This window comes from Nylanderia fulva, unplaced genomic scaffold (genome assembly GCF_048542155.1).
Source record: "Nylanderia fulva isolate GAGA-0341 unplaced genomic scaffold, ASM4854215v1 Scaffold74, whole genome shotgun sequence".
NCBI lineage: Eukaryota > Metazoa > Arthropoda > Insecta > Hymenoptera > Formicidae > Nylanderia > Nylanderia fulva.
Genome location: NW_028190851.1, coordinates 476,474 through 503,364, shown reverse-complemented (window position 1 = coordinate 503,364; position 26,891 = coordinate 476,474). Strand labels below are relative to the sequence as shown.

General features: G+C 27.3%; 2 protein-coding genes across 2 annotated transcripts; one reads left to right on the top strand and one right to left on the bottom strand.

Moving 5' to 3' along the window:
• Positions 1-292: 292 nt before the first annotated feature.
• LOC114944978 (fatty acid synthase-like) lies at positions 293-16,859 on the bottom strand. Its single transcript, XM_085488903.1, has 20 exons — positions 16,759-16,859; positions 15,740-15,923; positions 14,340-14,590; positions 13,942-14,173; positions 13,319-13,737; positions 11,948-12,235; positions 11,133-11,340; positions 10,597-10,757; positions 9,965-10,282; positions 9,382-9,881; positions 8,432-8,733; positions 7,747-8,148; positions 6,396-7,417; positions 6,006-6,250; positions 4,908-5,601; positions 2,170-3,001; positions 1,428-1,903; positions 1,084-1,338; positions 587-835; positions 293-518 (listed from the first exon to the last, which is right to left on the bottom strand). The coding sequence occupies exons 2-20, from the start codon at positions 15,909-15,911 to the stop codon at positions 420-422; spliced, it is 7,125 nt and encodes a 2,374-aa protein (XP_085345029.1). The 5' UTR covers positions 15,912-15,923; positions 16,759-16,859; the 3' UTR covers positions 293-419.
• Positions 16,860-21,951: 5,092 nt separating this feature from the next.
• Positions 21,952-24,864, top strand: LOC114944986 (very long chain fatty acid elongase 1-like). The gene is made up of 4 exons (XM_029321055.2): positions 21,952-22,064; positions 23,231-23,502; positions 23,977-24,279; positions 24,460-24,864. Exons 1-4 carry the CDS (start codon positions 21,986-21,988, stop codon positions 24,640-24,642), a joined length of 837 nt encoding a protein of 278 aa, XP_029176888.1. The 5' UTR covers positions 21,952-21,985; the 3' UTR covers positions 24,643-24,864.
• The last annotated feature ends 2,027 nt before the right edge of the window (positions 24,865-26,891 follow it).

The following is a 26,891-nucleotide window of genomic DNA, read 5'->3' as shown; positions in this document are numbered from 1 at the left end:
TATATTCCTTTATATATGTATTTTGTAGAACATGGTGATAAATTCTACATAATACATTTACATTACAGTTTATTTTTTTCCAAATATAGTCGTTACATAATATTTTTTGTTATATTTTTAAAACTGACCTTCATTGATTTGAATTATTTATAACACCGACACCTAACCGATACAATGAAATTATCAATAAAGTAGGGTCAAAGAGTTAAAAATAATGTTTAAATTAATGATGTTAAATTTAACTTATACATTATATTTGTAACTTATGTTACATAGATTAATACACTTGTTTTTCAACATTATTTTAGATAATTATTTCTATACTTTCTACATTTTTATAAAATATTTTTTGCAGTATAAATTTTATTTTTATTGCCTTGCATAATTACTTGAGTAATTATCATGATATTTTATTAAATTTACAATGCATCGTTAATAAATGATGCTATTTTATCATTGTCCATCATTGTGATATGAGTTCCTTCGACGTAATGAATTTGTATTGCACCTTCGGTGATCTAAAAAATTTCTCATATAAAAAATATCTTAAAAATAATAAAATAGTTTACGAGATAATCAAATTTACCTTATATAGGCCACAATCGTCCTCGATAAAAGTAAAAGGCGCAAGTGTAGGTTTTAGAAATATTATAGATGACTTTAAGCGCGGCACCGAAGATATGTTATAATCTTTTACAGCGATTATATGATCGTAAACTGTTGAACATAGGAATTTTTGATTTTCAACAGTTAAATCAGTGATGTCCTTCGTATAATGAGTAATTATTTCTAACTTCTTTTCCCATGTATTGCACTTATTCAACTCCAATGTAAGCTGTAAATAATAAAATAATATATTATATTTTGCACAATAAATAGAAAAAAAGTTAACAATCTGAACAACGTTAAAAAACTTTAAAAAATTTTTTAATCTAAAATAAGATAATAAATTTAGTTTATTTTATTATATTTTATAAATAATTTAATTATTTTATATTTGTTCAACATATTAACTATATGTAAACACAATTACATAAATTATTTTTGCAGAAAAAAAATTCAAATTGTAATTTTGAGATTTACCATTTCAGTATTAAATTCAAGATACATTTTCATCAAACGAATTAAAATGTCATTTTGTAGTTCTTGCTCCGACTGTTGATTAAGAACTTTCTCAACCAAAAATTTCATTACATCAGGAGCACCATCAATAATTATTAAACGTCCAGAGAAGTTCTCAGCTTCCAATAATCTTGCTAATTCGATAGCGATTAAACATCCAAATGAAAAACCCACAATTACAAACTCCTTTTGACTTTTCATTTTCTTTAATACATACTAAAAAAAAGAAACATCCATATATAATATAGTACGTAAAAAAGGTGTGGATATAATTATTTCAAATAGATTATCTTATAATTCCTTACAGGCAGAAGATACGCTGCTGATTTCGTTATTGAACGAGTGACACCCGGAATATGAAATACACCGTGTTGCAAACACGTCGCCGAAGATTTAATTTTCGATTCCACTAGTTTATATACTCTAGCACAACCATCGACTCCTGGTATAAGAAATATTTCGCTTCCAACAACTTCTCTTTTCGCACCGATTTCTACATAAATATCTGAATTCAAATCCGAATCGCTAAGTTTTCGAGTCAACATTTTTAATCCATCCAAATCATTTGTGTCAGCTTTAGTAGCGTTATGCACTTTTTCTTGCTCAGCTACGTTTGTCATTTGTTTAAGTTTTGCAAAATTGAGATTTCGAATATCTTGTGCCGTCAATAAAATATCAAATTCTCTCTCCAACGTCTGTTTAATTTCCACTGCCATCATTGAATCCATTCCCAGTTCGGCCAGTGATATGTTTGGCGCCACTATGTTTGGATTTTTCAGTCCTATTTTAAGAATTATTAAAAATAATTAGATATTTATTAGGTGTCATTTCAAATAGATCTTACTTAAAACAACGATATAAAAATTTACGATGAAGTTTACGCTTTTTTCAGTGACTTCAATGACTACTTTAATACACTCGTTTACTTGGCATGCTCTTATAATTTGGTATACTGTTAATGAATTTTTAATAATAATATTGACTAATAGTGGACTTCGTATAAATAATTTGGCACAAATTTTTTAAGTAATAGTATTTTGAACTGACCCATAATATTTGCAACCGCTTCAAGTGGATTTGTTGCCTGGCCAAGACCTTTTCTTTTCTCAGCAACAATCATGCTGCCTACGATTGGCCGATCTTGTAGCAAGAATGCTTCTAATGTATTCAAACAAGAGGATATTTCTTGTTGCAATGTACCTCCAATAACAAGTTCTTTGTCGTCTTCTTGCATATCTGCGACAAGCCCAACATTACCAATAGCGCCCCATTGTATAGCCAAACCATGTAGACCCTCTTTCTTTCTTCTCTCACAAATTCTTTCCATTACGGAATTAGCCATTCCGTAATTTGTTTGGCCTGCGTTACCTCTTCCGCATGAAACGGAAGAAAAAACGACAAAATGTCGAAGATGGGGACAAATTGTTCTCGATAATTCGTCCATCTTCTTTGTCGTCCATGCTTTTGACAAGAAGGATTCTTCGAAATTCTTTGGAGACTGATTCTTGAATATGCCATCTTTCAACACAACTGCGAGATTGAATATAGCATCCACGGGACCTTGTTCTTCGGCAAATTTTAATAAAGATTTACAGTCTTCGTATTTCGAAGTATCAACAGCTGTCACGATTTGTACATTCGCACCTTGAGATTGCCATAACTTTACTCTCGATCGTTGATAACCATTCCTTATTCCAGTTCGCGATGTCAGTACTAGATTTTTTGCACCACGTGAAATCAACCAATCAATTAATTCTAGACCAAAACCACCTAGGCCACCCAAAACAAGGTAAGATTTGTCTTTGAGGCAATAATAGCGAGGATGTGCGAATATAGGTTCATCCAGGGGTTCATTTTCATTATGAACTTTTACTATTATCTAGAAATAAAATTAATTTTACAATATAATGTATACATATTTTAAAATATTATGTGGAAAAAAATAGAAATGAGACAAAGAACATGAATATGAAACATGTTAGACAAAATTAAAACAGATATTGAAATGAAGATTATAGATAGAGATCTCTAAGAAAGAATAAACTATGAAATTATGAGTTTGTTCTTTATTGCTGCACTGATGAACTAATAATGCAATAAATTAAAGTGAGACAAATATATTTTGTTTCGCTCTAATTTACTGGAACAGTCTGCACTAGTTCACTAGTGCAACAATAAAGAATAAACCTTATATGTCGCTGCACAATAAAAAAAATAAAAGGTTGCAATTGGACAACCAATTCTAGCACAAATCTTTTTTATTAATTCGAGACGACGTTTCAACCATTTGCTTGTGGTTCTTACCAAGTATACACTGTAATAATGATACAAAAAAATAAAAAATTTTAAAAGGTGTTATTCAATTGGTTATACACATCACATAGATTATATTATACATACGTCTTTGGTGATCAATATAATTCTCAGCATTACAAACGTAAATCAAACATATTATTGAAATTTGACATATTCTAAGCACTGACAAGTGAAGGACTTCAACTGTTTCACTTTCGATTCAAAACATATGCAGAAATGTTGTGGGTGATGCCAATAGCAAATTCTGCAAGTTACAGCCCCTACCTTTGCGTTACAAAAATGGCATAATAACTTTCTCGCGTATACAGGTGTTCCATTTTAAATGTTCCGCGCAAATATCTCAAAAACTATGAAAGACATGAAAAAATGTTTCAGATAAAAGTAGTTTGACTCGAAGGGGGACATAAATTGGTGTCATTGATTTAACCTCGAATAGTCATTTAAAGGTCACGTAAAGGTCACCTTCAATTTCTTGAATGAAACTACATATTTTTTATTACATATTTTTGTAGGCTATCTCAAGAGCTTTCCAAAACTCTAGAATAAAATATTTTTTCATGGAGTATTCTTTGAATTATAAAGGTTTGAAGCTAACAATTTTTTGACATAAAATGTAAAGTATTGTATATCTTTTAAAATATTCAGTTTTCGGTAATTATATCTTAATACTTTTCTGCACAGTATAATAAGATCAATCAATTGGTATAAAGAAAACAGATACATCGCAACAAAATGGCCAAGGTGCCTATATATGTGTAAGTATATCTTATACATAAGGTAGAATGCGGATATGATTTCGAGTAGACAAAACCTAATATTTTACACAACAAAAAATATGAGAAAAAGAGAAATTGCGAAATTATCAAGAAATTCAATAATACAATTAATCCTATAAAAGGATACTTAATTTAAATAATATTTACAACAAAATAATAAAGGTCGTGTAGTTAGATTTTATAAAATATATTCATTTCATAACAAAAAATCCATACTAACATGACAGTTTCTCTTTTTAATTTTTTATTTTCTACTGAGTGCTTAGAATATGTTGAGTTTTAATATGTTTGATTTGCGTTTGTAATGCTGAAAATTATATTATCTACCAAAAACATATATATAATATAATTTATGTAATGTGTATAATTGTTTGCATAATACCTTTTAAATTTATTTTTTATTTTTTTATATCATTATTATTATAATGTATACTTTGATAAGAACCACAAGCAGATGGTTGAAATGTCGTCTTGCATTAATAAAAAAAAATTGTGCTAGAATTGGTTCAATTGCAATTTTTGATTTTTCTACTAGCGTTTGAATAATCTAATTAATAAAAAAAATGGAACAATTTAATAGAATCAAATAATAACAGTTAGAATAAAATAGTTTACAAGATAAAAGTAGTTTGAAAGAAAAAAAATTTAATAAATTAATTCCTCCATTAAACGTATAATGAAAAATAATCATACCTTGCCAATGTGCTTTCCAGCAGCCATGTATCTAAACGCAACTTCTACTTCATCCTTTTTGAAGACTTTCCTGCATAATGGTTTGATAGCACCATTCTTTAAACCTTCTACTATTTTGCTTCTCAGTACTGTCTTACTCTCCGGTTTTGCAGAGAATAATTTATCTAATAAAATGCCGTGGAAGCTAATGCCTTTTGAGAATAAAGATATTTCCAAAGGACTATTAGCAAACATGTCAAACTTTCCAATTTCGAGGAAACGGCCGCCCTTTGCTAAGCAACGAACGGACGCTAGCAGTTTCTCCTCGACTAAGGAATTCAATACGATATCCACTCCGCGACCTTCCGTTCCCTGGATAATCATTTGCTCGAAACTCGTATCTCGAGAATTTCCGATATGATCCTCGGGTATGGAGGGAAACGTTTTTCTTATAAAGTTTTGTTTCTCGGCAGTCCCGACCGTCGTAAACACTTCGCAGCCTTCGTGAAGCGCGAGATGAATCGCAGCTTGACCGACGCCTCCTGTACCGGAGTGAATCAACACTTTGTCGCCCTTCTTCATTTTACCTCTCAGATATAAAGCGTAATAGCACGTACAATATACGCAAGTAACCGTCGCAGCGTCTTCCATCGTCCAGTTGTCAGGTACGATCCAACTGAGATATTTGTCAGCTACGAGAATATTTGCCATTCCTCTGAAAATAATGAATTAGAAAATGTATTAGTTATTATATTGAAACGTTTTTTTTATTATAAATTATATTTTATATTTAAGAGTAAATAAGCATAAAAAATACGACAATTTTTTCATTATCATAACTAAAATATATTTATAACAAATAAATTAATTTAATTTTTATTTAATTAATTTTTAGAATTCTATACCCAACCAGAAATGATATCGAATCAACGTCCATTCGTCGTTGAATCGATATTAATTCATCGTTGAATCGACGTCGACGTCGATCAGATAAATCGCCGTCGAATCGATGTTGATTCAACGTCGATTTGATCATTCATTTCTGGCTGGGTAGCAATTAATAAAATTTATTTACTAACAAAATCATATTCATTAAAGTTATGTGTGTATACATCATACCCTGCTGAACATATACCCATTATTCTTTGCCCATATCTATTAAAACCAACAAATTCCATTCCAAGTAGAGAACCATTATTTGGTTCGTCTGTGATAGTTTCGAGATTGAGTCTACCACTGGCTATCATGACATCTTTAAAATTGATAGACGCATAAACTATTCTTATTAAATTTTCCTTATCGTCATCGTTGACGATGGATATCTTGCTTTGTGCCCAACAAAGGGTACTCATATCACCTTGTACCTAAAATAAATAAGTATGACAAATTATTTTAATTCACCTAAATAAGTTACATCAAATCATTTCATTTATAAATAAACGAGCAATAATATCACAAAAATATATTTAAGGGTTTTCTTTTATATTAAATATTCCGTACATGACGTACCATCTGAGTAATAAAGGCACTCTGTACAAGTTTTGGTTCTAGTGATGCTAACGGAAAATGCCTGTAAGATCCCCAAATATTACCGAAACGTATAACATTAGTGGGTAAATCCAGCTGCAGCTGCTTTATGTACAACGATTCTTGTAGTGAAAAAGTAGGTACATCTTTATCTTGAATAAATACACCTCTAATCATTTCACCACCCGGTTCTCTTCGCAAACAATTGACGAGACCAATCAGTCCACTTTCGAAGTCTCCTTCAGCGACTAGTATTATCCTCGTATTTGTTGCTTCATTTTCCGCGTTCATGTATGATATAAGCTTGTCTACCCATATAAATTCATAATTACTTATATGCACTATCTGCAGATTCTTCCCTACATACTGTACTTTTCTTAACAATATAAAAGTCTTATTGTTGGTGCATTTCTCCAAAATTACTTTCAACCCAAACTTATTCAGACACGAGTAGTCGTAGCTGACATTTAACTCTTCCAGTGTTAGAAGAAATCCTTGCGGCATTATAATAGTGGACAATTGTTCATACAATTTGTTTCTATTTTTTGTTAGAATTCCGAAACCTATAACCATCAAACTATTTTCATTTCTCGTCAGTTTCCCAAATTCTATTGTAGAAACGTTGTCGGGCAAAGCGATATCTTTGAATCGCTCGTGTGTTGCTACCAGTTTGATGTCGGATTGAATTTGCGGTAAATCATCCAGAACTTTATTCACTAATAAACAATTTAAATTCTCCGGCATTACTTGATCGCCGTCCTCGATAAATTCGATTATCTTTACGTTTATCATGTTGTAACATTCAAGCGCAAGGTGCACCGACATTCTTATTGCGTCTTGCAACGACAACACACTTAGGTCTCGATGAGCAACAAATTTGTACTCTTCAAGAACGGGATTGGCTGTTCTTTGTGGACGAGGTATAGGTGTAGCCACGATGCCGAATATTTCTATTCCTCCAGCTATCAGGACGTCTACATTTTTGTAATTTTGTACAAGGACCTCTGCAATGTGTAACGGACATACAATAATATATTAGATTTATATTTTTTAAGTAATAATACAGATGGTAATCTTATGTTTAAGGGAATTCCAACGCCGTCTTATTTTACCGACGAACCAAAAAAGAATTAAAAGGTAAATGTTTTTTGTTTTGAACATAAAATCGATAGGTCCCGACTTTGTTTCTATATGTATTTTAATCGTGGAAAAGCATTTATTATTCTATTTAACCAATAAAAAAAAAAGTGCAGAAAACTGATCGTTTTGTCGATAAAGCAAAACGGTTTTAGAATCCTCTTGAAGTTTGTAATTTATAATAATACAAATTTACGTCTTTCATCATTTGGAAGTTGGTCGATCTGTTTTAGGTGAAACTTCGGGTCGATTACTACTTTGCGAATTCTTGTTGGTACAAGCAGGCTTCTCGAATTCTGTCCTAAAATCATCAACTGTAACATGTTATCCATAAATGTTATCCAATTATCAGTCCAGGCAATATGACCATTCTTTCCAGTGATTGAGGCACTTTTTAGTCCACGAAAATCACCGACATATTGATAACCGCGAAGTTTTAATTCTTTATAGATATCTTTTGTATTCATTTTCTCTTCGTCGTTGTCCTTTCGATCGATAAATGTAGTATATATTTTTTCGTCTGCAATATTAACTGGAATTCGCATTGTTCCAGTAACAACAGCATTGCCTCCTTCAATTATTTCGAATTTGTTGCTACCTATAAAAATACAATACTGATTTTTTATAATTATAGGGTAAATAATGTTTCTATATTTTATAATGATTTTTTAAAAACTTATAATTAGCCAATTAAGAAAAGGAAATATTAAATGTTAAGAAAAAAAGGGGAAATTCTATATATCAATTATGCTTATTTGTTAGATATCAATTTTTTCACGATTTATTTTCTTATATTTAATGTTTTTTATTTAATCATAATTAAATATAAAATGTTTCATTTTTTACACACATCTAGATATTATTTATAACTTAAAAATTACCTTCCTGAATCATAAGAGTCAAATCGACTGGCTTTTGTGGTGCCAAAATCGTAGAGCGTAGAAAATTGACGTCTTCAAATACAATTGGTATATCGAGATAATTTTGTCTTCTTAACCAACTGATCATCTGCCACATAAGTACAACATATCCCGTAGCGGGTAATAAATTTTTTCCATTAACGACATGTCCGGACATATATAAAAATTCTTCTTCCGTTATATTAATAGTAACAATTGCTTCTCTCATATCCAATTTTCTTTGTGAATAATTGTATATATACCAATCTTCAGAATGATCCCATCTGAAAAGAATACCATTAATTCAATTAATAAAACTAATAATCACAATGATAACTTACTAAATATTATGAGGCCATATGAAACGAGCAATAAAGAATTATTTTAAACTTGGAAAAATTTTAATTTAAAAAAAAACCAATTACAATACAAACTTTAATATTCTTAATTACAAACGTTTCGAACTATACTTAGTCTTCTTCAGTGCGCAATAAAACAATAATAATAAAAATTCTAATAAAAAGTCGTAATACAATAGTCAAAATAAATTAGATAATTATGTCAAAATTAAAAGGCGAAATACGTTAACAATAAATTGAAATAAATTAAAAATAGTTCAACACAAAAAGTCCCAATTAGAAGCAAAAATCGAATTAAAATAATTTATCCGGCTATATATATATATATATAATCAATAAATATTTTAAAATTATTAAAACCTCGGAGTGGTACTTAAACATTCGTCCAAACCAATCACTCACACTAATAATAATTAATAATTAATAAATTAATAAAATTTACAATTAATGAAAAAACATTAGTTTATTTTACTGTCTTATATAATTAAAACCAATAATGCAAATTAATTTCATATTTTAAAATTCCATTATTTTTTAATCTTAGTAAAATAATTAATCCCAAGCAAAATTTACCTTATAAGATGAGATATCATCGGTGTGCCACAACTTACAGGACACTTGACTTCCGGATATAAATTCGCGATTTGCGGCTGTAGTCCAGCATTATAAAGTTTTCCAATTCCGTCTAAAAATATCTCAATGTCCGGTTCATCAGAGAATTTGTACAACGCGACATTCGTCACTGTGGCCTCTAAGGAATCATTAAGGATGTTTTGAAGAACATCGTGAGGCCCAATTTCAATCGTCACTGCGTTGTCTGGAATTAAACCCACAAATTCCGAAAATAATACTGGGGTTAGCAGATGTTTCACATAATATTTTGCGAGATATAACTTTGAAGATCCACCGAACCCTTTACAAGAAAACCCACTTAGCCACTTCGGGCTCGGAGATGCTTTCTGTGGCAACACTTGATTAAAGTATTCCAAAAGTTTGACTCTTGCGGGCTCGACGTAGCGACTGTGAAAAGGTATACGTCCGCAGGAAATTTCTCTTGCAGAAATTTTATTATTCTGAAGAAAATTAAACTTTGTCGCTTATTAAATTCAACATTATATAATAAGCGCGATAAATATTATTTATACTATTTTCAAACCTGTAGTTTAGCGATGAATGCTGTTACAGAGTCTGTTGGTCCACTCACGATAGAATTGTGGGGACTATTGTAACAAGCTATATCGACATCCGGTGGACACATTTTCTTCGTAATTTTAAAATCGAGATTAATTTCGGCCATTGATCCGTCTATTATTTTTGACTTGAAAAATGCTAAACCGACATGATATGCCAACATGATCGTCTCTTCGGCGGTCAAGCATCCATCGGCGTATCCACAAATCAACTCGCCAATGGAATGACCCATTATAATATCAGGAGTTATTCCGATACTCGTTAAAAGATCAACTATTCCGATCTGCAATACATTTAAAACATCCAACTCTCTATTTCTTTGAAAAAAACAATATTATAGATAATATTATAAATTTCTTCTTCTGCATGCAATTTTATACATATATATATGTGACAGGCAACTTTCAATTTCAATTTGTTTACAGAATCTTTAAGTTATAAAATAAAAGACTGATCTTTAACGATATGCTTTATAAAAATTAAAATAAATACAGAAAACTCCTGCAATACATATATATATATATATTAAATATATAATATATATATATATATATATATATATATAGTCATATTTTATTTATACACGTATGTTTATACCTGTAGTCCTATAAGGCCTACGAATAAATTCACTACGTTATCGAGTATATGTTTGTCTTCATTTGTCAGAATATCGATGATAAATATACCATAAGGTCTCAAAACAGTATCGCATTTCTGAACTGCTTTAGTGAATACTGGAAATTTCATTAAAGCACGACCTACCAATGTTTACAAAAAATTATAATTTAATCATTACATAATATTGTCTATTTATTGTTTCAAAAAAGTTAATGTTTTGCACGTTATTTTTAGTATGTCATTGTTTATATTTTAATTTAATTTATATTGAAATTTATAATTAAATAATAAATATATGTATAATTCTCTAGGAATTATAAAGTTTGCAAATAATTAAAAATAATTGTATTATATCTGTTGATTATATTTTTATATAAATATTATTTTATATAATAATATTATATATAATGTGTATTTAAATAAATATTGTTTAATGTTAATTGTTAACACACAAAATATATTATATATCTTAACAATTGTATTAAATATTCTATTATAACATTTGATTTACTTACTCATATTAAGACACTGAGATCCAATTCCAGAAAATATAAAGCAAATCGGTTTTTTTGTAGATAAATTGCGCCTTATTTTAATTATTGCTCTATCGAATATTTTAGAGCCGACAATTGTGTATCCCCTGTAGGGATGATTTTTTATATTACTGCTATGAATACGATGTAGCAGTGAAATATATTCTACATCTATAGGCTGCATTTGTATCTATAGAGATTTCATTATTAATTGTAAATATATAACAATTAACTTCAAAATAGTTTAATAACAAATTCTTGTATTTTATTAAAATTAAAGATTTAATTTATGATAAGTTTATACATATATATATATATATACTTTGTTTGCATCTTGAATATATATAATCGAAGTAAATATATTAACACATTAAAAAATTTGAGTCATTCAAATATATATAAAAAAAAAAGATAAAATTTTAAAAAATTTCAGAACAAAAATATTTATCTTGAAGAAGAAAATAAGGTACAATTTTTATTTTGACTTAAAGGTACTCAGCCAGAAATGATATCGAATCGACGTCGATTCGACGACGAATTTACGCCGATTCATCGTTGAATCAACGTCGATTAGATAAATTGATGTCGAATCGACATTGATTCGTCAATTTAATCATTTATTTCTGACTGAGTAGCAAATATGTCATTTCAAAAACACTTTATTTCTTTTATTCAGAATTCTCGTAGTTGAGTTGTTTTCAAAATGATATATATATATATATATATATATATATATATATATATATATATATAAATTAGATTATACATATGTGAAATAAATTGTAATGTATTCTTACATTTAATATAATTTTAACTGCCTCCTCGGTGCATCCAGATGCAGCTACAAGTCTAGGTAAATTATCTTCCATTTCATTAATGGCTTTAATTTTCGGATTTGATTTCAGTAAGACGTGGCAATTAGCTCCGCCAAATCCAAAGGAATTAATACCGATGTAACCACCTTTCCATTCCGTTGGTTCAGTAACTACTTTTACTCTACCTTCAATGATAGCAGTCATATCCTTTCGTGGGCGTTTAAAATGTATAGTAGGGGCAATTATTCCAGTTTCCATCGCAATTAAAACCTTTAAGAGATCAATACATTTCTTATATAATGACAAAATATTCAATGATAAATAATTAACAGGGTTGGGTAAGTTAATGATTTTTTAAACTAAGTTAAGTTAAAGTTAGTTGCTTATAAAATTAATTTAGTTAAGTTAAAAGTTGCATGAACAAAAAGTTAACTCAGTTAAAGTTAAATTAAGATTAAATTAACTAAAGTTAAATCAAAAGTTAATTTTTAAAAACATTATATTAAATTAGATTTTTATTTGTTAATTGTTTTAAAATTTATAATAATAAATAACAAAAAAATTTTGCATTTACTTATTTCCGTAGGGGCGTGAAAGGGTTATTGAAATTAAATCTCAAATATGAGATTATTTCATATTTTAAATCTTGGCCGTGACCAAGTAAAATGTGATGCCTTGTGCACAGATACTTAATCCTAACGAAAAATTTAGTTTCGTTAAAATAACGAACTGTCATCCGCGAGTTGGCTCTTATTGCCTGTCTTATATCTTTAAATTTATATTTATATTACAGAGCCTTGTTAAACTCTTAAAAAGAAATTTTGATTTTTATATATAAATATATTTTTTAGTAATTACAATTGATGACAAATGAACATAAAAATTAATAATACTTTAATTTAAAAATAATACATGTTATAACTTATAAAAAAACAAATAATGGTATTCAGAGAAAAAATAAAAAATTTAACTTAGGAAAAATATTAATAAGTTTAAGGTCAAAAATAACTAGTTGGCGTTAAAAGTTAATACATTTTAAATTAACAAAACTAAGTTAAAAGTTATTTAACTTTTTAATTTCTTTTAACTTTAATTTTTTTTTAACTAATTAACTATAGTTATTACCCTAACAGCACATATATCCCGAAGACGTTCAAAGTACATCATGAGGATATTCGAATGTTCTCTGGATATCCTCTAAATATCCTCTGAATATCTTTCGGATATGTCGTGCTATTAATGTACCCAACTCTGATAATTAATAATAAATACTAACAAAATGACTAACAATTTAAAAAAACACTTGTACAATCTCACATATATAGTATTAATCCTGTTTTGTTGTAAATTTACCTTCGTAATTTGACAATGGCCGCTAACGGGTTCGGAGTGTCCAAGATTCGACTTCACTGATCCCAATAATAAAGGACTGTCTCTTTTGGAGCATAAAGCTTCATCGATGGCTTGAAGTTCCACAGGATCACCAGCTAGGGTACCAGTTGCATGAGCTTCCATGTAAGACAGCTCAAGAGGCGAGACGCCGCATTCCTCGTAAAATTCTTCCAGTAGCATCTTTTGCTTGTCAAACGATGGGAAGGTGATTCCTTCTTCTTTAAAACCATCGCAATTAGTTTTACCGTAGACAAAGGTTGCATAGATTCTCCTTGCGTCCTTTGCTTTTTGTAGATACACTACTACAGCTGTATCACTACGCATGTAACCGGAGCCTTCTTCGTCGTAAGGTTTACAGTAGCCATCAGCAGATAGAACCCCTAAAACAATGTAATTGGGTCATTTATTTCACTCTATACGAAGAAATGATTTCGAACAATAAAAGATATAATAGCCCAGGTAGCAAACTGACGTCAAAATCACATATGCTTTCCAAGTAGCAAACCGACGTCATTCAACGTCAAAATGACGTCAGTCACCCGAGTTGCTACCCGAGTTGCTACCTGGGATTATTCTTCACGTACCCAAATGAAAGAATTGACGAGTTATAAAAGGATGGATGCACAAGTTGACACTAGCAACAATAGCAGCGTCGCAAACGCCAGATCGAATCATCCTGTAAGCCTCCACCATAGCGAAATGACTCGAACTGCATGCAGTATCGATGTTATACGATGGTCCAGTAACGCCGAGCCAATAAGAAATTCTGTTTGCTATCATGGCTTTGCTGCATCCAAGAATGGGTAACCCAGCAATCTATTAGCAATTGCGCGATATAGTATTCAGGCGGAGAAATCTTTTTCGCATATTTAGCAATATCTTTGTATACATATAAATATTTTTATACAATTTTAGAAGAGCGTATTTTTTGTACGATCTTTAATACTTTAATTATTGAATAATGAATATGTGAACCACATACGTGAGGCTTCTCGTATATTAAATCCAGATATGTATCAGAAACACTTATTGCTGTGATGACGCTTGTGTTCGTTCCTTGTAATTCTGTGGGATTTACACCCGCATCAATGATTGCTTCGTAGGTATGTTCGAGTAACATTCTGATTCCAGGATCAAGTACATGAACTTCTGAGGCCGGTATATCGAAGAATCCTGCGTCAAACTTTTGTACATTGTTCATTTTTCCTATTCGAGGTGGCATTTCATAGTTATCTGTTAAGATTTGAAATGGGTAATTTATATAAATATAATATTCTCAACTTATGCATAATAATTGCATATGTATAAAGTAAGGTTGTATATTAACTAGTTAATTAGTGAAGAATTAAAAAAAAAGTTAATAGCTTTTAACTTATTTAGCTTAGTTAATTTAAAATTTATTAATTTTTAACTTCAACTAGTTATTTTTTACCTTAAACTTATTAACTTTTTTATTTAACTTTATAGTTAATTTAATCTTAACTTAACTACTGAGTTAATTTTTTGTTCATGTAATTTTTAACTTAACTGAATTAATTTTATAAGCAATCAACTTTAACTTAACTTAGTTTTAAAAAATCATTAACATCCTCAAGTTTAATACACTTAAGGGGTAGTGCCACTTTAGTTCCCGAAAAAAGTCTAATTTTGACAATTTTTTATAGAAATATAGTAAATGGAATATGAAATCTGTTTAGAAACTCTCATTGTATATATTTTGAATAAATTTTTAGTTTACAAATTTTTTTCAATTTTTTAAATACAAAATGATGGCGCAAGAATTTAACAAAAGAAGTCTCCTCTCACGGATAGTGTTCCGCGACCGAAAAGATTTCTCCTGCAATTTTTGACTTAAAACAATAAACCAAAAATTTTTAAGTTTTATATAAGATTATCTAGAGAACTACATACGGATATTAAATTTTGTTGTAAACTTTTTTGTTATAAATAATTTTTTACGTAATTTTTTATCTGAAAATTAAACTTTTTTTTTCAACCGTGCACCATTTTTACAAAAAATGGTATTTTTTTTATTTCCGTGTGTACTTCTAGATAATTTTATATAAAATTCAAAAATTTTTGATTTTTTGTTTTATGTCAAAAATTGTAGGAGAAATCTTTCCGGTCGCGGAACACTCTGTGCCGTCATTTTTTTGTACAAAAAAATTTTTTTAATTTGTAAACATACTTCAAAATATGTACAATAAGAGCTTCTAACCAGATTTCATATTCCATTCATTATATTCTCATAAAGATTGTCAAAATTAGACTGTTTTTTCGGGGGTTAGAATATAATAATGGCATTACTCTTTAAAGCAATATATATCTTTCTACTAAAAAAAACCAAAAATATTTTTAGTTTTGGGAAAAATATTTTATTACAATCGGTCCAGCGTTGATGATCGTTCGAACCAAGATCCATTTTATTGAAAAGATTTTCTTGAAATTCCTTTATATTGTCAGAATTAGGAAATCGCCCGGCAATACCAGAAATAACGATTTCTTCTTCAGCATCGACTTTGACATATGGATTGAATCGCGTATTTTTATCCATCTTTCACAAATTCTAGCAATTTTGGGAAAAATAATATAAAAATTTTAGAATTATATATATGTGTATTTAAAATAAGGGAAAGTAAAATTTCTTATAACAATAATTTTTTAAACAACGAAAAATGTATTATTTTGTGTTTAGAAAGAAGAGTATAGTTTTGAGCTTATATTTTTCCAAAAGAAAATAATTACCCAGATAGCCACAGTAATTATTATGACATCATTTTGATGTCAAAATGCATCATTTGCCATCAAAATGATGTCATAATAATTATTGTGGCTATCTGGGTATATATAATCTAAAGTTTTTGTAAGTTTTTCTAATTATTGGTTTAAACATGGTATAGCAAAATTATTAAAAGTTTCATCATTATCATTTTTAGTAATTTGCTGCTAGAATAAATTAATGGATTTATTAAAAATGGATTACAAAATATACGTATTATTATATTAAAAATATAATAAAGAAACATGTAAATTTATAAAAAAAATACAAATAAGAAATCCTAAAATAAATATGACTATCACAAATATTTCAAGTAGCAAATTGACTTCATTAGACATCATTTTGATGTCAAAATGATATACGTTTACTACCTATAGAATATTATTATTATAAATAATTATTTATATACAAAAACGAAATATTATTATTAAAAAACAAAAAAGGGATTCCATATTTTAAATTTTAAGGTGTAAAAACAAATTAACAAAAGAATTAACAGTATAAGAAGAAATAATTTTATTATGCATTCAGTTACACATACAGAAATTTTCATTGGGAAAAATTTACTCAAAAATTAAAAAAGAAATAATTTTTGAAAGAAGCAAAGAAAATTCATACTCACCACGTTCAATTTAAACAAAATTATTTAAATTGAAAACTAACAGCAGCGACAAATCTATTAAAAATAAAACTTAATAAAACTGACTGATACACTATAATCCATCAACCACAGAACACAGAATATGTCATATTATCTGTTAAATTATATATATATATATATATATATATATATATAGTTGAATCGGAATTGAATATGTATAATTATACTGACTAGACAACTATTATATTTTATATTATTTATTTATATATACTATTTTTATATATACGGAAGTGAGATTGTCATAATATATATCGAGCTATTGTCACACAGTTTATATATATATATATATATATATATATATATTATAAATAATTATTTATATACATAAACGGAATATATATATATATATATATATATATATATATATATATATAAACTGTGTGACAATAGCTCGATATATATTATGATAATCTCACTTCCGTATATATAAAAATAGTATATATAAATAAATAATATAAAATATAATAGTTGTCTGGTCAGTATAATTATACATATTCAATTCCGATTCAACTTCATATACATTATGTCAAAGTTCAGCGGATACATCAGAAAATAAGAATGGGCGGGGTTAAAGTGGACATGATAATGCGATTATTATGTAGCCATATTATTGCATTTTAATGAAGTCTAGTCATTTGCGAGCTGCTTTTTTTAATATGCAGTTGTAAACACGAAAATGTATGCAGTACATATCCTTTTATAAGAGTGATGATAGTATTTTGCAGGGTTGCGTAATAACTAGTTAATTAAGAATTTTAAAAAAAGTTAATAACTTTTAACTTAGCTTAATTAACTTGCAATGTATTAATTTTTAACTTCAATTAGTTATTTCTGACTTCAAACTTATTAACTTTTTTCCAGGGTTGGAAAAGTTACTTTATAAAAGTAACTCTCGTTATTGTTACCATTATTTTTTATAAAAGTAACTCGTTACCGTTACAATTATTTAAAAGGTAACAAGTCGTTACAATTATCGTTACTTTTTTCTTTTTTATATACATATATATAATAACAAACTTATATATACACCTACACAGCACAAAATATTATGTTTTCAAAAAATATTTCTAAATATTTCTATAAAATATTGCATAAAAACATTTTAAAATGATTTTAGGAATATTTTAAAATTATTTAAAAATTTTTTGTGATAACATTTTTTAGAATATCTTTACAAACTTTTAAGAATATTTTTAAAAATGTTCTTCTTTATCGCTCAGATAATATTTTCTTAAATATTTGAGAAATATATTAGTTTAACATATTTTTGAAATATTAGTTTAAATTCATATTCAAAAATATTTTTTAAACATGAAAAAGCGGACACAGAAACATTTTAAAAATATTTTCGAGAATTATTTTATTTTTTAAAAATATTTCTAAAAGATTCATCCAAAAAATTTCTAAAAGACCAGAATTTTGTACAAATTTAAATGGTGCGCACTTTGAAAATATTTATTATTAGTTTACATGTGTGATTATCAGCACTTTTTTAATGCCTTTTTTCAATAAAATAAACAGGTATGTAAACATTTTATTTATATCCATTAAAAACTGCAGACTTTCCTCTTTCCAACACAATTTTTGTTTTCTCCAATAACTGCATGCATTAAAAAATGACAGCTGATAGTTTCAGTAATTTCCTATGGGATGCCCTCTGTATATTACAAAACAAAATTTTTTTAATAAAAAAATCAAAATAAACACTTTTAATAAACATTTTTAAACATTTTTTATATTAAATTAATAGATCATTGCTAATTACTAAGTAAATTCGAAAAAAGTCATTAATTGTTATTAAATTCGTTACTATAGTTATCAAAAAATATAACGAAGTTACTTTTTCCGTTACAAGTAACGCGTTACTTCCTAATCCTGCTTTTTTCCCAAGTTAAATTTTTTAATCTCTGAATATCATATTATTATTTTTTTTATAAATTAAGAAAATTTATTATAAACTTAATTTTTTATAAACGTATTACTTTTAAATTCAAGTATTATTAATTCTTATGTTCATTTGGCATAAATTGTAATTATCAAAAAATATATTTTTATATAAAAGTCAAAATTTCTTTGTTATTTGTTATTATAAATTTTAAAGTAATGAACAAAATTCAAATTTAATATATAAATAATGTTTTTAAAAATTAACTTGTAATTTAACTTTAGTTAATTTAATCTTAATTTAACTTTAACTGAGTTAATTTTTTGTTCATGCAACTTTTATAACTTAACTAAATTAATTTTAACTTAACTAAATTAATTTTATAAGCATCTAACTATTTAACTTAGTTTAAAAAAATCATTAACTTACCTAATCGTGATATTTTGAAAGGGATAAGGCACTCTTTTAAAATACGCAGAGTTGAAATTTATTTTTCTGTGCATTGAATATTTAAATTACTACTTGAAGATAATATTTTTTTGATAAAAACTTTATTGTTATTTTATTCCTTGTAACTATACATTTTTCAAGAGGATATTATATTTTTAAAAATATTGCATTTTTTTTTAATTATTTTTAAGGGGAAAGGCTTAAAATTGTAAAAATATGAAAATTTAAAAGCATTTAATACCAACGTCTTTTTCCTTTAAAGGGATTCTTCGCGTTTGTCTGTTTTATCGACACAGTCATATATTTTCGTACTTTTAGTATATCTTTTTCTTAATTTGATAGAATTAAAAATGCTTCTCTACGCGATTGCAATGCATACATCAATAATCTTAGGGAAATTCGATTTGATATGAAAAATGAGAAATAACAGTTTTTCTTATCTATTTTCATCTTGATATGACATCTCGAATTGCAGAACTGTCCACCTTATTATAATATGTGCTTTATATAAAACATATGCACTTTGTACGAATAAAAATGCACATTCCCTGGTATTAGAGGACACGAAAAAAAGTACTGTTATCCTTTAAACCTAGATTAAAAGTTTGATAAAAATTTGTAATTAGAAATATGATTCGTACGTATATATGTGCGTGCATTGTGTATACATGCATATGTTTTGGATGTGTGCTGCTTGGGTGCATTTGTTTATGCGCAGTGACTGCCGCAGAATACCGCAGATGTCGTTTGTTTACTCCGGCTGCGCAGTTTGTTGTTCGTTTAAGGGGATCCCTCTCGATTTCTGTTTTATCGACGCAGTCGTATATTTTTGTACTTCTAGTATATCTTTTTTTTTATTTGATAGAATTAAAAATGCTTCTCTACAATTGCAATGCTTGCATCAATAATCCCAGGAAAACTCGATTCGATACAAAAAATGAGAAATACCAGATTCTCTTATCTATTTTTATTTCGATTTGACATCTCGAATTGCAGACGAACTGTCAATTTCATTACAATATGTGCTTTATATAAAACATGTGCACTTTGTACGAATAAAAATGCATATTCCCTGGGATTAGAGGACACGAAAGAAAGTACTGTTATTCTCTAAATCTATATAGATTAGAAGTCTAATAAAAATTTGTAATTAGAAATACGATTTGTACGTATGTGTGCGTGCGTTGTGTATACGTGCATATGTTTTGGATATGTGTGCTGCTATTTTGTCGGAGTTCGTCATTTGTTGAAGGATCCCCTTAAACATAACTGCAGCCTATCTGCACAACCATCTCGGAGGTCCTGCTCAGGATGCTCTGCTCACAGTACTGCGTAAACGAATGTGAAATTGCAGTTTCATTATTAAGCCGGTTGAACTTGGTTGAGCATTGCCTGAAAAATTAATTCACTATAATATATGTTTTATTCTATTTTAAAATTTTATTATATATATTTAAATAATAATTCATATTTATTTAAAACTTCTTTACTTACACATTCCAATTACAATCTGAGCAGTCAATTCACGCAGATGATCGTTCGATAAATTATGTTGCGTGACTTGCAGATGAGAGACGCAGTGGATGCGCTAATCGCTGCATAAACAAACGCACCTATTATTTTGTCGGAGTTTGTCATTAGCTGAAGAATCTCCTTAACAGGATTTTACTTTCACACGAGAGATGAGACGGTTGTGCATATTTATGCGTATATATACATATATACACATGTATATACATTATAAATATTGACCTTAAGAATCTGGCCTTTTAATATTTTAAAATAAGATATGACGCACAATTTAAATTATACATTCAATGTAAATCAATATATTGAAAGTAAGTTCAAAGTTTATAGGATATAGCTCAATGAATTTTGAATATTTTATTAGATGAAAATAATAAATACATCAATGCAATTTCAATGTTATTTCTATTACATGTTCTAAATGAGGGATATTTAACTTATCTCTATTAATTCAATTGCATATATATTGTATATCTTTTTATTTTTTTTATTATTTTAATTTTTTCAATTTTATGACAGGAATAAAATCAATAATAATAATATATATATATATTGTCGAATATTATATAAACTTTAATATTAATAATGCCTCGATTTACAAACAATTTCTAAATTTAAAATAAAAAAATTAATCAATTTAAAAATAATATCCACATATTTTATTTATGTACATATAATTGTTAACGCTTTTTACTTTTTTTATTATTATAACATACTAAAAAAAAACAATAAAAATTATTAATAATAATGATTATTAATATTAATAATTGTTATTAGTACAATAATAAGAATTCGTTATGATTATTATATTTAATGATTATTAAATTATTTATTTGTATCAATTTTTTAAGGTATAAGTTTTTATTTTTTTATATTAATTTCTAAGTTTTAACTTTTCTATTAATTTCTAATTTTATATTTTTGTGTTTTACATTATACCTTTTTAATTAAATTTTTCAGAATATATACATGTAATTATTAGAATGTATATTGATCATTCTCATTATATAATTGATTTTTATAATAGACAAATTAAAACTATAATTACAATATTATTTAGTTAAAGCGATTTTTTAGTATTATTATTTTTATAAAAAGTTAAAATTATTAATGCTTGTTAGCATGTATAACATTTTAAGAAAATACGGTATGCAATAATTTTATAGCATAATAGGTCTATTCCGTTCATCATAACAGGAAGACATATTTGTCCTATATGTCATCGAATATTTAATATCGCAGTGAAAAAAATGCATAAATATTAATATTCATATGCCAAGTGCACGACTAAACAGTTATTTCATTAACAAAGCGACTACAGAAACGATGACATCGATTTTTCCAGAAGTATCAGAGATGGGAAAAATGGAAAAAATGTATAATTATTTATTTGTCGAGCACTCCGGTAAGTAATCTGTAATCTTTACCTTTTTAACCAAAAATTAATACATTCTTTACTAACAATAAGATAGAAAAGTATTTTTAATTACAAATTCTGAGAAAAAAATTTTTAAAAAAAATAAAAAATCTTGGAAAAAAAACTCAAAAATAAGTTATACACATTTTAATCATAAAATTATTATATATATTCAGAAAATGATAAAAATTCAGAGTTTGAAGAAAATATGATAAGAAAAAATAAATAAAATAAATAATTGGAATTGTCACGCTGTTTCTATACTTAAAAAAATAAAAACCCGGATTAATTTTTATAAATATTTATAAAATGCGAGAAATTTATTTTATTTGCAATATAAATTTTTTATACTTATGTAAATATTGGCGCAAAAAAAATAATATACTATTCAAATAATAACTATATATATATCATATACAATATATGATAAGTATTAATGAAGAAACTTTCCGCATTTAAATTTAATTATTAAAGATTTGTACACACACGGTATATCAGGGTTGGGTAATTTAATGATTTTTTAAAACTAAGTTTAAAGTTAAAGTTAGTTGCTTATAAAATTAATTTAGTTAAGTTAAAAATTACATAAACAAAAAATTAATTCAATTAAAGTTAAGTTAAGATTAAATTAACTAAAGATAAATCAAAAGTTAATTCTTACAAACATTATTTATATTATTAATTGATATATGGCTCCGTTAATAAAAATTATAATATGAAAACAAAGGGCTAATTAGTCAAGCATATTATTTATATTAAATAAAAATTTAAGCGTATTATTTATATTAAATAAAAATTTTGTTTGTTAATTCTTTTAAAATTTATAATAACAAATAACAAAGAAATTTTGATTTTTATATAGAAATATATTTTTTAGTAATTACTATTGATGACAAATGGACAATGAACATATAAATTAATATTTTAATTTAAAAATAATACATTTATAATTTATAAAAAAACAATAATGGTATTCAGAGATAAAAAAATTTAATTTAAGAAAAAGTTAATAAGTTTAAGGCCAAAAATAACTAGTTAAAATTAAAAATTAATTAATTCTTTAACTTTTTTAACTTTTAACTAATTAACTAATTATTTATACCCAACCCTGTTGTATATTTTATTTTAAAAACCATATGTTGCATTTTTTACAGTTTCACTAAGTCGCGAATGGCCATTGATATCTTCACCACTTCCGTTGACGCTCATAATTATTGGATATTTATTTTTTGTTCTTTACGCTGGTCCTCGTTATATGAAAAATCGGCCGCCGTATGAATTGAGAACCTTTATGTTACTTTATAACTCAATACAAATTTTAACAAATTTATGGATGGTGCAAGAACATTTGTCTTTCGGTTGGTTCTCAGAATATGGTGTAACATGTGCAACGACTTTGGCTTTGAATTCTCCCAAAGCACTTAAAGTATACTTTCATAATATATGTATAATATTAATTATTATTAAACAATCACAATTCTCTCGACCAATACTAGCACAAAAACTTTTATAGAAACTTTTCACAACGTTTCGACCTTCCATTTAGTTTACCTCATCACTTCTAATAAAGTTTTTATGCCAGTATTGGTCAAGAGAATTGTGATTGTTTAATTTTATTCTACGACTAGTGGTTTATTATCTAAATTAATTAATTATTATTGTGTGTGTGTGTGTGTGTGTGTGTGTGTGTGTGTGTGTGTGTGATTATCGATTATATTGTTTACCGAAAAAAGTAAAATTATAAATAATTTTTAAATATAAGGAAATATAGGTATAACCAGCAAAAATACGACAGAGAATATAGAATACGATAAATGCTTCATCTATATAGACAATATTTTTAAAAATTAATTTATTAATAGCACTTTGTATATTTTGTATCATCAAAATTGAATTTCAGATCTTCAATAATATATGGTGGCTAATGTTATTGAAAATATTTGATCTCGTTGAAACTTGTACATTTGTGTTGAGGAAGAAAGACAACCAGGTTTCCTTTTTGCACGTGTACCATCATGCAACAAATATACTTTTCGTCTGGATTTATTTAAAATATATTCTGGACGCAAGAGCGACATTAATTAGTCTGATTAATTGCACGGTACACGTAATTATGTATATGTATTATTTTATCTCTGCAAGAGGGCCAAAATATCAACGAATAATGTCTCCTCTTAAGCCTTTTATAACTAGAATTCAAATGGTAAGTTGCATTATAATATTCTATAACAATACTTTTCATACACACACACACACACACACACACACGCGCACACACGCACATGCACACACGTACATGCACACATATTTAATTATTTTTGTTTTAGTAATATAATGCACAATTGTATAATTTTGTATTTTTTTTTCTGTTTGCAAAATATAGGTGCAGTTTCTTGCAATAATAATATACATGATACAGTTTGCAAATCCAATTTGTTCACTAGATGGGCAGATTTGTTATACCATAGGTACTATTTTTGGTGTAAATATACTAATAAATCTTGCCTTATTTTATAATTTTTATAAGAAAAGTTATACTAACGTATCTAAAGGAAAGAAGAGTTAAGATTGATGTCAATAAATTAGTACAAATAATTAATGACTAATTAATTATATAATTAATTTTTTCCTTAAATGACCAATTATTTATTGAATTTTAATAACATTATTTCATAATATTTAACCATTTTAATTATTGTTTGATTTTATTCAGTCATCAATTTTTTTATTTTAATCAAGAAATAATATTAATATTATTTAATAAATAACCATAATTTTAGTTGCTTAAATATACAACTTAGTAATTAATTATTTATATTTAATTAGTACTCAAATAACTAATTATGTATATATATATATTGTATATGTCAAATAAAATATACGTTGTATACAAATTGAGTATGACACAATGTTGTATTATTTATTTAATTGTTTTGTCGATTTTATGTATAATATATACATTTCTAATAGATTTTGTTGCTAAATAAATAGTTTTTAGCAACTATATAATGATTTTCTCTAAATACGTACAAATATATAAAAATATATAATGTCAAATTTTAGAAAAATATATAATAATCTAAAGAATTATCATATATTTGTTAAGCAGATTTATATTTTGATTTTAAAATATTGCATAAATTTTAATTTACATATTACATATAAATAGAATATAAATACTCATTACATAATAAATTTAACTTTTTTTAAAAACTATAAATTTTTTATTATAATATAATTATTACGATATTTTTTACATTACACACACGCGCGCGCGCCCACACACACACACACACTCATTGTACATTCTTATATATATAATTTTTATATATGTTACTATATATATGTATATTATTTTATATTTATTAAATCTTTTTAAAATAAAAGATTTTCCGTTTCTAAAGTGTATAATATAGTTTATTATTCACAAAATAATGACTATGATTTATTTGAATTACCATTTATCTTTATACAATTTTTTAAATTTATGTAGCATATATATATATCATTTTGTTTAATCTAACCAAATATAATTATGCACGCAAAGCGAAGTTATATTATTCCTTGATAATAAAATCTCATAAATTTCGACGTATGCATGCAAAAATTATTATTGCAATTAATGCACAAAAATATATTAATGAATTATGCAACGCATAAAAATTCAATATTTAAATCTTTAACAGAAAATACGAATAAAAAAATAAAATTTTCTACAAGAATCTTTTGTGATCAAATATCTACGCTTTCATTAGACTCGCGCAAGACTCCATACACCCATCATGCTGCGCGGCTTGCGCGAGACTATTCTCGTTTAAGCGAACGCGAGACCGAGGGTGCGTTCCGTTATGCACTGCAAGTACTGACAGTACTACCAATAGCGTTCCGATATAGATAGCAGTGCACTGCGAAAGTACTATCATGAGTATATGACGTTATTAATTTTGACGTTATTTCCTGTTGCGATTACTGCAACCGGCGAGGTAAAGCACTCGCAGTAATCAAGATGGCTACCTCCATGTGTACGATGGAACTAACTTTTAAATTCCATATCTGAATATAATGATACAATATTTTTAACGTAATTTTTACATTTTATTCTAGGTATTTTAATTTGTCGTCTCATTTCATTTATTAATTCCATTTCCAAATCGCTTTCACTTGATGACTCACTCGAATCATATATATTCTCGATTAAATTATATGTAATTAATGCAATAATGGTATTATCCATTTCACCAATTTTTCACTCGATGATTATTAGCGAAAAAGGTTAGTTAAAAGTCTGCTGAAAGCGTACTGTAGTGCGTTCCGTTTTACTATTTTGCAGTAGCTTCAAAGTGCACAAAATTAAAAAGGAACGCTGTCAACAGTACACTTGCATGACGTCATAGTGCCAGTACTTGCAGTGCATAACGGAACGCACCCCGAGTGGATCTACTGGCCACGTGACCACTGGTCATGTGACCATCGGTCCCGCGTTCACAATCACGATAGCCCGCTGAAAATCAATCTTGATCAATCTCACGCGAACCGCGCAGCGTGAGAGATGTGTGGAATGTACTTATTGTTGAAGTTGTAGATATAAAAAATATCTATTAAAAAAACTGAATAAACTTTTTAGAATAATCTAAATTTGTTTGCTTTTCATTGGTTTAAGAAACTTTAGAATTTTTAGAAAATCCACGTATATATTAAATAAAATTTGTTTATCCGATAAATAATAATTTTCTAGATAAATTTTAGCGGGAGTTTCTTGTCTGTTTACCTAAAGCGTTATCCATTTTTATTTTGACAGATGAAGAAGGTTGTAAT